This window comes from Salvelinus namaycush, chromosome 21 (genome assembly GCF_016432855.1).
Source record: "Salvelinus namaycush isolate Seneca chromosome 21, SaNama_1.0, whole genome shotgun sequence".
Taxonomy (NCBI): domain Eukaryota; kingdom Metazoa; phylum Chordata; class Actinopteri; order Salmoniformes; family Salmonidae; genus Salvelinus; species Salvelinus namaycush.
The window spans coordinates 38,598,602-38,612,735 of NC_052327.1; the positions used below are offsets into that span (position 1 = coordinate 38,598,602).

Here is a 14,134-nt window from a genome sequence, read left to right on the forward strand (position 1 = left end):
ATAAAGCCCAATGTCACGGGACGATGACGTTACACTATAAAGCCCAATGTCACGGGACGATGACGTTACACTATAAAGCCCAATGTCACGGGGCGATGACATTACACTATAAAGCCCAATGTCACGGGGCGATGACGTTACACTATAAAGCCCAATGTCACGGGACGATGACGTTACACTATAAAGCCCAATGTCACGGGGCGATGACGTTAGACTATAAAGCCCAATGTCACGGGACGATGACATTACACTATAAAGCCCAATGTCACGGGATGATGACGTTACACTATAAAGCCCAATGTCACGGGGCGATGACGTTACACTATAAAGCCCAATGTCACGGGACGATGACGTTACACTATAAAGCCCAATGTCACGGGGCGATGACGTTACACTATAAAGCCCAATGTCACGGGACGATGACGTTACACTATAAAGCCCAATGTCACGGGGCGATGACGTTACACTATAAAGCCCAATGTCACGGGACGATGACGTTACACTATAAAGCCCAATGTCACGGGGCGATGACGTTACAGATTCCTAAATTCACTGAAGACAAATTGTAAACAGATTCATAAATTCACTGAAGACAAATTGTAAACAGATTCATAAATTCCCTGATGACAAATTGTAAACAGATTCATAAATTCACTGAAGACAAATTGAAAACAGATTCATAAATTCACTGAAGACAAATGTAAAGATTCATCAATTTACTGAAGACAAATGAAAATTTGAAATATATGAAATTGCTCCACTCACATTTATAATTACCAAAATGTGTGAATATGTGAATGTTCATTCAATTTATCTCTCTCTCTCTGTAGAAAGTGTCTGTATGCTGCTGCTATTCGGTTCTTTATTTGATCATATCCTGGTGCCTAGTCACTTTACCCTGCCTTCACGTACATATCTACCTCAAATACCTTATTATTATCTATCCTGATGCCTAGTCACTTTACCCTGCCTTCACGTACATATCTACCTCAAATACCTTATTATTATCTATCCTGATGCCTAGTCACTTTACCCTGCCTTCACATACATATCTACATCAAATGCTTTATTATTATCTATCCTGGTGCCTAGTCACTTTACCCTGCCTTCACATACATATCTACATCAAATACCTTATTATTATCTATCCTGATGCCTAGTCACTTTACCCTGTCTTCATGTACATATCTCCCTAAAATACCTTATTATTATCTATCCTGATGCCTCGTCACTTTACCCTGCCTTCATGTACATATCTCCCTCAAATACATTATTATTATCTATCCTGATGCCTAGTCACTTTACCCTGCCTTCACGTACATATCTACCGCAAATATCTTATTATTATCTATCCTGACCCCTAGTCACTTTACCCTGCCTTCACGTACATATCTACCTCAAATACCTTATCATTGTCTATCCTGATGCCTAGTCACTTTACCCTGCCTTCATGTACATATCTACCTCAAATACCTTATTATTATCTATCCTGACCCCTAGTCACTTTACCCTGCCTTCACGTACATATCTACCTCAAATACCTTATTATTATCTATCCTGATGCCTAGTCACTTTACCCTGCCTTCATTTACATATCTACCTCAAATACCTTATTATTATCTATCCTGATGCCTAGTCACTTTACCCTGCCTTCATTTACATATCTACCTCAAATACCTTATCATTGTCTATCCTGATGCCTAGTCACTTTACCCTGCCTTCATGTACATATCTACCTCAAATACCTTATTATTATCTATCCTGATGCCAAGTCACTTTACCCTGCCTTCATTTACATATCTACCTCAAATACCTTATCATTGTCTATCCTGATGCCTAGTCACTTTACCCTGCCTTCATTTACATATCTACCTCAAATACCTTATCATTGTCTATCCTGATGCCTAGTCACTTTACCCTGCCTTCATTTACATATCTACCTCAAATACCTTATCATTGTCTATCCTGATGCCTAGTCACTTTACCCTGCCTTCATGTACATATCTACCTCAAATACCTTATCATTGTCTATCCTGATGCCTAGTCACTTTACCCTGCCTTCATGTACATATCTACCTCAAATACCTTATCATTGTCTATCCTGATGCCTAGTCACTTTACCCTGCCTTCATGTACATATCTACCTCAAATACCTTATCATTGTCTATCCTGATGCCTAGTCACTTTACCCTGCCTTCATGTACATATCTACCTCAAATACCTTATCATTGTCTATCCTGATGCCTAGTCACTTTACTTGCCTTCATGTACATATCTACCTCAAATACCTTATTATTATCTATCCTGATGCCTAGTCACTTTACCTGCCTTCACGTACATATCTACCTCAAATACCTTATTATTATCTATCCTGATGCCTAGTCACTTTACCTGCCTTCACGTACATATATACCTCAAATACATTATTATTATCTATTCTGATGCCTAGTCACTTTATCCTGCCTTCATTTACATATCTACCTCAAATACCTTATCATTGTCTATCCTGATGCCTAGTCACTTTACCCTGCCTTCATTTACATATCTACCTCAAATACATTATTATTATCTATTCTGATGCCTAGTCACTTTACCCTGCCTTCATTTACATATCTACCTCAAATACATTATTATTATCTATTCTGATGCCTAGTCACTTTACCCTACCTTCACATACATATCTACATCAAATACGTTATTATCTATGCTGATGCCTAGTCACTTTACCCTGCCTTCATGTACATATCTACCTCAAATACCTCTGCACATTGATCTGGTACTGGTACTCCCTGTATATAGCTCCATTCTTGTCTATTTTATTCCTTGTGTTACTATTTTTCTTCTTCTTCTTCTTTTTTAACTCTGCATCGTTGGGAAGGGCTCATGAGCAAACAAGTCTACACCCATTGTATTCGGCGCGAGTGACAAATACAATTTCACTAGATGTTGTGTCTGTCTGAAGTGTGTATTTTCTCTCCTCACAGTGTGCTGCTGTACGCTGTCTTCCTCCAGGGTACGGATGGTTCTCTCCTGCTCAGCCACCAGGCTCCTCAGGTAACTGATCTCCTCTCTCTGGACCCCCAGCTCCCGGCCCCGTCTCAGCTCCTGCAGTCTGACCTCCTCTATCTTCTTGTGCCACTCGTTCACCTGAGAACATTCATATAGAGTAGACAACATGAGGAAAAACACATTTTCCCATGGAAGACAAGGTGTTTGGTGAGGAAGGATAGTTCCACTACTGGAGTTTGGTGAGGAGGGAAAGTTCCACTACTGGAGTTTGGTGAGGAGGGATAGTTCCACTACTGGAGTTTGGTGAGGAGGGATAGTTCCACTACTGGAGTTTGATGAGGGAAAGTTCCACTACTGGAGTTTGATGAGGAGGGAAAGTTCCACTACTGGAGTTTGGTGAGGAGGGAAAGTTCCACTACTGGAGTTTGGTGAGGAGGGAAAGTTCCACTACTGGAGTTTGGTGAGGAGGGAAAGTCAGAAGAAAAGCTATACAATGACAGAGCAATAGATGGTCATACCAAGGATCATTTACACTATATATATATTTACTCTTGCTAGAGCTGCCCAGGTCAACTTTAAGCGCTGTTATTGTGAAGTGGAAACGTCTAGGAGCAACAACGGCTCAGCCGCGAATTTAGTAGGCCACACAAGCTTACAGTACGGGACAGCCAAGTGCTGAAGCCCGTAGAGCGTAAAAATTGTCTGCCCTCGGTTGCAACACTCACTACCGAGTTCCAAACTGCCTATGGAAGCAACGACAGCACAAGAACTGTTCGTCGGGAGCTTCATGAAATGGGTTTTCATGGCCGAGCAGCCTCACACAAGCCTAAGATCACCATACTCAATGCCAAGCGTCCGCTGGAGTGGTGTAAAGCTCACAGCCATTGGGCTCTGGAGCAGTAGAAACGCTTCACCATCTGGCGGTCTGACGGACGAATCTGGGTTTGGCAGATGCCAGGAGAACACAATCTGCGCCAATGCATAGTACCAACTGTAAAGTTAGGTGAAGGAGAAATAATGGTCTGGGGCTGTTGTTCATTGTTCGGGCTAGGCCCCTTAGTTCCAGTAAAGGGAAATCTTAATGCTACAGAATACAATGACATTCTAGACGATTCTGTGATTTCAACTTTGGGGCAACTGTTTGGGGAAGTCCCTTTCCTGTTTCAGCATGACAATGCCCCAGTGCACAAAGCGAGGTCCATACAGAAATGGTTTGTCGAGATTGTTGTGGAAGAACTTGACTGGCTTGCACAAAGCCCTGACCCCAAACCGAACGCCTTTGGGATGAACTGGAACACTGACTGAGAGCCAGGCCTTAATCGCCCAACATCAGTGCCTGACCTCACTAATGCTCGTGGCTAAATGGAAGCACCCACAGCAATGTTCCAACATCTAGTGTTGGAACAACTCTGAACCTCAAAGCCAGTTCCACTGCATTTTTTCATTGTTCCCCTCTAATTAGGGATTTAGACCTGGGACACCAGGTGTGTGCAATTAATAATCAGGTAGAACAGAAAACCAGCAGGTTCCAGACCTCGTAGGGTAAGAGTTGAGTACCCCTGTTCTGGTGGAAAGCCTTCCCAGAAGAGTGGAGGATGTTATAGCAGCAAAGGGGGCACCAACTCCATAATAATGCCCATGATTTTGGAATGAGATATTCGACAAGCAGTGTCCACATACTTTTGGTCATATAGTGTATAAGCCTGAACAATAACAATAAAGCAATTACAATTCAACACAAATGACTAGCTCTGGAGTGAAGGGCTATGAATAGGTCTGGGTGGGTTGCCATGGTTATTTAACTATTTGATTTAGAATTTTAGGACCCCTTTAGGTACTCGTCCTCCACTGTAAAAAAAGATTTTGGAAGTTATAGAAATGCATTTATTAATGTCTAGATAATTTTTTGACAAATATATTCTGTTACATATGCCTTAATGCATACTTTTAAATTATATTATATGAACTGAACATATATATTTTTTTTTATTATATAAAAACATATTCCTTTTTTTTTTTAAGAGACTACTAATATTACTGTCCCCACGACAACAAATAAATACTAAAATAATGTAATTTAGTCCGTTAAATATTTGATTGAAATACTGTAGAATTCCATTAATTCCTATGGAGGACTGCTCCTTCTGTGGAGTACCTATATGGCGGCTGGTGGCTTCAAAGCCTTTCTTTGGCCATTACATAGCATCAACAATCCAGGGTTTATATACATCATTGGTCCTTGCCCACCCACCTTCTGAGCTCCTTTCACATCCTTCAGCGTAGCTATGAGCTCCTCTAACCCTTTCAGCCTCAGCTCCAGCTCCTGGGCCTTCCCCTCCATCCTCCTCCTCTCCTCCTCTGCTCTCCTCTTCTCCTCCTGCGCGGTCCCTCTATCCTCCTGCAGGCGCATCATGGTCTGAGAGAACTTCTCCTGCTGGGCTAAGGGCAGAGCCCCGGCAAACTGCCTGCGGAGAGACTGGATGGACTGTTGGAGGTGCCTGGCTCGGTTCCGGCCCTCCTGGCGAGCGTGGTACAGGGATTTCTCGCTGGCGTCCAGTTTCTGCTCGGCACGGAGCATGTAGGCCTCAAGCTGCTGGATCCGGGTGGCGGTGGCCTCTAGCTTCCCCACGGCGGCTGATTCGCTGAGCTGCAGCGCTACGATGTGCTGGTGGAGCTTGGCGATCAGGGCTCTCTCGTCTGACTGGGACTGGGTGGACAAACAAGACAGAGCAGGACAGGACGGAAAAGTTAGCATTAGCAACAATGCTAGTAGTGAGATAAATTTGAGCAACATGGTAGTTAGCTCTTCTAACTACCGGTATGCACAATGAATAGCCAGTCATTCATTGCAATGGTATCATTGTTAAACTTGATCAACTATTGACAATAAGAAGATTTCTCATCTCTCGTGGTTGAGTTACTTGAGTAGAATGAGGATGAGTTAAATGAATAAGGTTAAATAGGGTTGAATAGCATCCGTGTTGTGTTGCGTTACCTGGTAGTCGAGGACCTGCCTCCTTAGAGCTTTAACCTCCTTCTCTCTGGACTGCTGTCTGGCCTCCAGGGCGGACACCTGCATCTTAGCCACGTCAGACACCTCCCTCAACCTGGATACATAGCATGGTTAGCACCTTATCCCATTACCAACTGCCATTATAAAACGCAAGCTTACTGGGCAGTAGTAGTAAAGCTTACTAAATCAGGGATGGGATCAGGGCACATTGCATTTAGGCTAGGGCATTAGTCCAGTTTCATTAGTCAGAATCACATACACGTAAATATAACTAGATCACAGGAGGAATTATCACATATTACATGAGTGGATTTAGTACATACATTGAGGCCTCCACCTTGAGTTCGGCCTCAGCCTTCTCCAGCTGGGTGATCCTGGCGCGGTCGGCGTTGCTGCCGTCTTTAGAGACACTGTCGGCCAGCTCATCTCTCAGCTCCCGCTCCATTCTCTGGGCCCCCAGGTACAGCTTTGTTAGCTGGGGACCAACAACACTTCAGGTCAGGGGCTTTGTGTCACTATAAGACATAGTCCAGGATACTGCATGGCCTTGTCCAGCCATGTTCTCTACTAGGGACAGGTGTTGAGAATTGCCATGATCTATACACACTATATATGCAGTGAAAAATATTATTATTTATTCAATGCTTCCATGTGTTTGCATCTGTCCCTATCCAATAAACTATCAAATGAAATTGAAATGATTGTCCATTGCCACAGGGAACAGAGATTTGTCTTTTCAAATCAAATCCAATGTTATTAATCACATTCGCCAAATACAACAGGTAGACCTTACAGTGAAATGCTTACTTACGAGTCCCTAACCAACAATTCAGTTTAAAAAAAATATATAAAAAAATGTAAGAATAAGAAATAAAAGTAACAAGTAATTAAAGAGCAGCAGTAAAATAACAATAGCGAGACTATACACAGGGGGGTACCGGTACAGTGTCAATGTGCAGGGGTACCGGTACAGAGTCAATGTGCAGGGGCACCGGTTAGTTGAGGTAATATGTACATGTAGGTAGAGTTATTAAAGTGACTATGCATAGATGATAACAACAGAGAGTAGCAGTGGTGTAAAAGAGGGGGGCAATGCAAATAGTCTGGGTAACCATTTGATTAGATGTTCAGGAGTCTTTTGGCTTGGGGGTAGAAGCTGTTTAGAAGTCTCTTGGACCTAGACTTGGCACTCCGGTACCGCTTGCTGTGCGGTAGCAGAGAGAACAGTCTATGATTAGGATGGCTGGAGTCTTTGACAATTTTTAGGGCCTTCCTCTGACACCGCCTGATACAGAGGTCCTGGATGGCAGGAAGCTTGGCCCCAGTGACGTACTGGGCCGTACGCACTATCCTCTGTAGTGCCTTGCAGTCGGAGGCCAAGCAGTTGCCATACCAGGCAGTGATGCAACCAGTCAGGATGCTCTCGATGGTGCAGCTGTATAACCTTTTGAGGATCTGAGGACCCATGCCAAATCTTTTTAGTCTCCTGAGGGGGAATAGGTTTTGTCGTGCCCTTTCACAGCTGTCTTGGTGTGATTGGACCATGTTCGTTTGTTGGTGATGTGGACACCAAGGAACTTGAAGCTCTCAACCTGCTCCACTACAGCCCCGTCAATGAGAATGGAGGCGTGCTCGGTCCTCTTTTTCCTGTAGTCCACAATCATCTCCTTTGTCTTGATCATGTTGAGGGAGAGGTTGTTGTCCTGGCACCACACGGACAGGTCTCTGACCTCCTCCCTATTGGCTGTCTCGTTGTTGTCGGTGATCAGGCCTACCACTGTTTTGTCATTGGCAAACTTAAAGATGGTGTTTGAGTCGTGCCTGGCCGTGCAGTCATGAGTGAACAGGGAGTATAGGAGGGGACTGAGCATGCACCCCCCTGTGTTGAGGATCAGCGTGGCGGATTTGTTGTTACCTACCCTTACCACCTGGGGGCGGCCCGTCAGGAAGTATTGATGAGCTTTGAGGGCACTATGGTGTTGATCGCTGAGCTGTAGTCATTGAATAGCATTCTCACATAGGTGTTCCTTTTGTCCAGGTGGGAAAGGACAGTGTGGAGTGCAATAGAGATTGTATCATGTGTGGATCTGTTGAGGCTGTATGCCAAATTGAGTGGGTCTTGGGTTTCTGGGATAATGGTGTTGATGTGAGCCATGACCAGCCTTTCAAAGCACTTCATGGCTACAGATGTGAGTGCTATGGGTCGGTAGTCATTTAGGCAGGTTACCTTATTGTTCTTGGGCACAGGGACTATGGTGGTGTTACAGACTCGGACAGGGAGAGGTTGAAAATGTTAGTGAAGACACTTGTCAGTTGTCCAGCGCATGCTCGCAGTACACATCCTGGTAATCTGTCTGGCCCTGCGGCCATGTGAATGTTGACCTGTTTAAAGGTCTTACTCACATCGGCTGCGGAAAGCGTGATCACAGTCTTCCCGAACAGCTGGTGCTCTCATGCATGTTTCAGTGTTATTTGCTTCGAAGCGAGCATAGAAGTAGTTTAGCTCATCTGGTAAACTCGTGTTACTGGGCAGCTCTCGGCTGTGCTTCCCTTTGTAGTCTGTACTGGTTTGCAAGCCCTGTGTAGAGTAAAGGTGGTCCAGAGTTTTTTCCCCTCTGGTTGCACATTTAACATGCCAATAGAAATTTGGTAAGACGGATTTAAGTTTCCCTGCATTAAAGTCCCTGGCTACTAAGAGCGCCGCCTCTGGGTGAGCGTTTTCCTGTTTGCTTATGGCGGAATAGATGCTTTGTCCCTTCCCTAACTCCTACACTATGTAGATAGCCCTCTCCTACCTCGGCGAACTTTGTCTCCAGCTCCACGTTGCGCTCCTCCACCAGTCTGAGAGAGTTCCTGAGGTGTTCGTACATCTTGTGGGCATGCTCAGCCCTCTGTCGCTCATTCAGCTCCTTCATCTCCAAGGTGGTGATCCTCCTGGACGTTGATATAATCTCACTGTTGGCCATTGCCTTCGCTGCCTTGTCCATGCTGCTCTCACCACCTGGGAATAGAAAAACGCTCCAGGGTCAGAAATACGGTTGGAAAATTCTAAGAATCTTCCAAATGAGATTTCTGAAAAACTCGGAAACTTCAAGAAAGTTCAGGGAATTTTGCAACCCTTGTCAGAAATTATAGGGCTTTGGAGAGACAATACAGACTCTAAAAGTGAAGTATTTTCAATCCTCAGTTGTGAAGCTTACCTAATGTGTTGATGTGCTCCCAGGCTTGCTCCAGAGTGTGGAGTTTCTCCTTGGTAATCTCCAGCTCTTTATTGAGGGCAGTGATGTGCTCACGGAGGGACATGTTCTCACCCTAAAAGTAGAAGGGAAAAAGACAGATAGGGTCTGAGTCCCCAAAAAGCTCTCAATCAACGAAAGAGGAGCCATAGCGTCAATAATTATCCACTAATAAAGGTTTAATTTGACACATTCACTGTTAACTACTAAACGAAAGTTCCTTTTCTTCATTTGCACTAATATTAAGTCATTTGAGATTCCACCAGTCCTGAAAAGGAGACGGGGAGAGAAAGACCTACCTCTAGGTGTTCTAGGTTGGTGGTCCTCTGCACCAGGTGGTTGTCTTTCTGGAGCATGTCCCTGTATTTCACCGTCAGCTCTGTGTATTGCTTGTTGGCCCTCTCCAGCTCTGATGAGGGGACGCTGTCATCCAGGGCTTTCTGCAGCGCTGCCAGCTTATACGCTGCAATGTCCTACAAAAAATGCTATATCAAGTCTTGTGAAGAAAACGATTGAATTGGGGGTTAAATTATTCTCTATACCAGTCATTAAAAGTATACACTTCAAAGTTATTTCTTGGTCATTTGTCAGTCAAGTGAACTCTTCTACCCTTGACCCTTCTTTTATTGTTCCTGGATAGGTGTATGCAATATGGCAACATTTCAGACAATCAGAGGGCACGTGTACCTTGTATCTGGTCAGGTATCCTATCCTCTGTGTGACAGAGGCCTGCATGGTGCTGAAGTCATCCCTCAGTTTGTTGTTGTCCTTGCGGAGGTGCTGCTCCTGCTCCAGCAGGGTGGTGTAGCGATGTGTTAGAGACTTCTCGTTCACACGCAGAACCGTCATCCTCCGGGCCGCCTCCGCCACCTGCCTCCGCAGCTCCTCTGGATCCTTCTGCAGTGCCTCCAGCCAGTGCTATTGGACACAGTGGGGATTAGAAATACATTGAATATAATGCAGAGTTTAGAGATACAGTGAGCCACTGAGCAATGTTTGGCTCTGTCACTCACATTGAACTCTTTGATCTTTACTGTGTCCACCAGCTTCTGCTCCTCCAGCTTGTTCTTCATCTCTGTGAATGTCTCCTTCTCCTTCTGCCAGACCTCCTTCTCACTACACCATCATAATACTCAAAGATAAGTTAAGAGTTTTGTGTTCTATTCAGCTTTGTGGGTATCAGTCTTGCTGTATGCAGGTGTGTAGGGAGGACCGAGTTCAAATGACACATTCACTTTTCTAGTGCCCTAAAAATAGGGGGCTGGGTTAGGGTTAATAATCTGAACAATAATGGGGGTGTCCATGTTGATCTTTTCAAGCATAAGGGGGTGTCCTGATTTGGTAGGTGCGCAGCACCACTGTCATACTGTACATGCTGTACACTGTGCTTCTACACATGCATTTGCTTGATGTTTGGGGTTTTAGGCTGGGTTTCTGTACAGCACTTTGTGACATCAGCTGATGTAAGAAGGGCTTTATAAATACATTTGATGTACAGTAAGCTTGGTCCTCTAACTGCAGATGATCTCAACCAACTGCCCTACTGTACCTTTGGTGCTCCTTGTAGAGGAGTCCCTGCTGATGGCGAATCACAGCAAACTTCCCCTTGTACTCTTCCAAGGCTGCCACCAGCTGCTGGCTTGACTCCTCTTTGTTTTTAATCTCCTAAAAAAGAACATTATATGTGAAAATGTCTCTCAAATCATTTGGGAGACGAGTTACAGAGAATAATACAAGAAATAGTGCGTGTTTGAGATCGGCTGCATTGCAGTCGCCAACTGCTTTGTTGTCAATCTCAATTACAATCGATTAGGCTAACAGTGATGGGCGAAGTTGGGCGAGACTGACCCGTAACAGTCGAACGGCATACTCATTCAGAGAGCTGATAACCTCAGTGCTGGATAGGGCCATGTCGTCAGGGAGATTCAGGGTCCTAAAGATTACCCCGCCCCCTTTGGACTTTCTCAGCGCCTCCATATCGCCCTCCACACGGGTCACCTGACCAACAGAGATAGAAGGGAAACAGTATTAATTTGGCACCTATTATAGATTTAGTCTTAAATGGTATCCCCTATTATAGATTTAGTCTTAAATGGTATCCCCTATTATAGATTTAGTCTTAAATGGTATCCCCTATTATAGATTTAGTCTTAAATGGTATCACCTATTATAGATTTAGTCTTAAATGGTATCCCCTATTATAGATTTAGTCTTAAATGGTATCACCTATTACAGATTTAGTCTTAAACGGTATACCCTATTACAGATTTAGTCTTAAATGGTATCCCCTATTATAGATTTAGTCTAAAATGGTATCACCTATTACAGATTTAGTCTTAAATGGTATCCCCTATTATAGATTTAGTCTTAAATGGTATCCCCTATTACAGATTTAGTCTTAAATGGTATCCCCTATTATAGATTTAGTCTTAAATGGTATCAATGGCAGCAGTACAGTGCCTATTTACTAGACATTCAAAAGACTGCAATGAAAAAGACACAGATACGCAACAATATCCATGGAACAACTTAACGATGGAATCAAAGTAAGGGAAACAGCGCCACTGTCCGCCCCACCACCGCTGTTACTGTTTTTGTTTTGTTGAAGAAGCGGAGGTGAGGAGCTTTGCGCAGCATGGTAAAAACACATGCAGTACATCTTCTGGTGTTCTATCACGCGTGCACCGATGTCAGAGGAGAAAAGAAACAGTGCTGGTTGTTTGCAGTAACCTCTTTGTCATTGGAATATTGCAGATGGACGTGGCAGTTTCACCAATTAAGGAGTCCAGCTTTAAGCTATTGAGGTGGAATGGAATTACAGTGCCAGTAGGTATGAGGTTCATATGGATTGGATGCCATTACTACTTAACATTGAGTTATTCATAGCCTGCAGGTACCTGATTGTTTCTGCCATTAACAACACTACATTGTTGCCTTGACAAACAGTCTGCCTGTGGCAAAATAATATATAACAAGTTGACAAAAGAAAGAAATGGACAGACATTATTTGGCCCTTTGTGAAAAATGTATATACACTCATACAACAGCAAAATATAATTCTGTGGCTTTCTCATAACTTGCCCTACATACTGTACAGTAAGTACAACCAGCCAGCTGGATACCTTTTCTTTGGCTTTGACCAGTTGACTCATGGCGCTGGCAGCTTCCTCCCGAGCTGCCCTCATTTCCTGTCTGATCTCGTCGTTCCTTCCCGTCAGCTGGTCTACCTGGGCCTTCAGGTGGAGGCTGGTGTCAAACTTCCCATCAGAGTTCTTCATCTCTATTGCCTGGAACATGGAACATGGTGGAGCAGGGTTGGGGTCAATTCCATTTCAATTCAGGGCTTGAATGAACATTCTAAGAACAATAGAGTGACGACATATCAAATGTGGACAGCTGTGATGATGCTACTGGCTACACTTACACGGACCAGCTTCTCCAGACTGGGGATAGAGACAGCAGCTTGTGAGGAGGGGGTTTTCTGTTGAGCATCCTGGATGGCCTGAAGAATCTCCTTCATACCTTGTTCCAGCTGCTTGTTCTCCTTAAACAAGTCTTCCACTAAGGGACACAGAGAGAAGAGAGCAGCGCTTATCCAACTGTGTTCAGGGATTCCTTTGGACATCCACGTTTCTCACTCAATGCATTGACACTACCTAGTCCTTTACTAGGAAATAGTATTGAGGAAGACATAGTGTGCATTTCTGACAGCGTATAGTGTGAAATGCTGTGAGTAGCCATAAAACTACTTCAACATTTCCTACTATACGATATACTGCCAGTTTGTACATACATTTGGATTTAAATTGAGAAGACTGGGTCCTCTGATGCTCCAAGTCTCTCTCCTTATGGTTCAGTTCTCTCCTCAGATGCTCATACTGTAAAACAAGTGGGAAAGGATGTATATAAGACAGGATATAGCCTACATAAACCATACAGTGGAAAAAACTGGCAACAAAAAAATGTCAGGGTGATGTCTTCGGTGATGTCATGGTTAGGTCGTATACTGATTTATAAAGGCCATTTTTAAACGTCTTTTAAACGACCAGAATTCTGACATCTCCTTCTGTCATCTAACCTTGCGTTTGATCTCCTCCTCATCTGCAGAAGTGAAGGTTGGTGTTGGTGTCAGTTTGATGGATCTGGTGGGCTTGGCATCATCCTCTAGCAATGAGCTGGTCACTGTGATCCCTATGATGAAGAAAATTGGGTTTATCAGCACAAAAATACAGATAGACTTAGTTAAATGGGGGATGAAATACTACTAACTTGTTATCAGTACTTGTATGGCATGCTGGCTAACCAACTCATATCTCCCTCCTATAGTTGTGTAGCATGGAGCGGATATTTACCTTTGTCCTTTACCATTCGCCTGATTTGTTTCTTCAGTTCAAGTCTCTCCTCTTCCAGTCGTTCGATCTGTGGAGTCAAGTGGGGTCGTGAGGGAAACAGGGCCACAGGCTGAGCTAAAGGTTCCGTTCCAAATGGCACCCTATTCTCTATATAGTACACTACTTTTAACCAGTGCCCATAGTATAGTGTACTACTTCTTTTAGTGCACTATGTAGGGAATAAGGTACCAAATGGTACACAGTCAAATTGACGTCAAGAGGTTCCTTCCCATCCCTATCTACCTCTTTGGTGAGAACCTGGTTCTCTGCTTGGAACTGCCTCTGTTTCAGGGATTTGGTTCTTCTGAATTCTGTCAGATCCACTTCCTCTTTGGGCTCCAGACCTTATGAAAGAGGATGATGGATGAATACAAAAACTGAATGAAAGGATATCCAACAATTAAAATGTCTAGCTAATAAGGCAACTCACTAATGAAATATAACACCTTCCAACAGGAAATTCATTGTGTGTCTGCTGTCACTCT

The 14,134-nt window shown here is 43.8% G+C and overlaps 1 protein-coding gene across 1 annotated transcript in view; it reads right to left on the bottom strand.

The window, feature by feature from the left end:
- cep290 (centrosomal protein 290) overlaps positions 1 to 14,134 on the bottom strand; it is a 56,405-nt gene that overhangs the window by 23,936 nt on the left and 18,335 nt on the right. The window contains exons 14-30 of the mRNA XM_039016939.1: positions 13,893 to 13,993; positions 13,611 to 13,677; positions 13,337 to 13,449; positions 13,052 to 13,136; positions 12,683 to 12,819; positions 12,381 to 12,545; positions 11,107 to 11,256; positions 10,808 to 10,923; positions 10,272 to 10,374; positions 9,946 to 10,176; positions 9,558 to 9,731; positions 9,223 to 9,334; positions 8,818 to 9,023; positions 6,346 to 6,497; positions 6,005 to 6,116; positions 5,261 to 5,716; positions 2,983 to 3,147 (exon numbers count right to left, since the gene is read on the bottom strand). Of these exons, the coding sequence (XP_038872867.1) occupies positions 2,983 to 3,147; positions 5,261 to 5,716; positions 6,005 to 6,116; positions 6,346 to 6,497; positions 8,818 to 9,023; positions 9,223 to 9,334; positions 9,558 to 9,731; positions 9,946 to 10,176; positions 10,272 to 10,374; positions 10,808 to 10,923; positions 11,107 to 11,256; positions 12,381 to 12,545; positions 12,683 to 12,819; positions 13,052 to 13,136; positions 13,337 to 13,449; positions 13,611 to 13,677; positions 13,893 to 13,993 (2,645 nt within the window). The remainder of the gene's footprint in view (positions 1 to 2,982; positions 3,148 to 5,260; positions 5,717 to 6,004; positions 6,117 to 6,345; positions 6,498 to 8,817; positions 9,024 to 9,222; positions 9,335 to 9,557; positions 9,732 to 9,945; positions 10,177 to 10,271; positions 10,375 to 10,807; positions 10,924 to 11,106; positions 11,257 to 12,380; positions 12,546 to 12,682; positions 12,820 to 13,051; positions 13,137 to 13,336; positions 13,450 to 13,610; positions 13,678 to 13,892; positions 13,994 to 14,134) is intronic.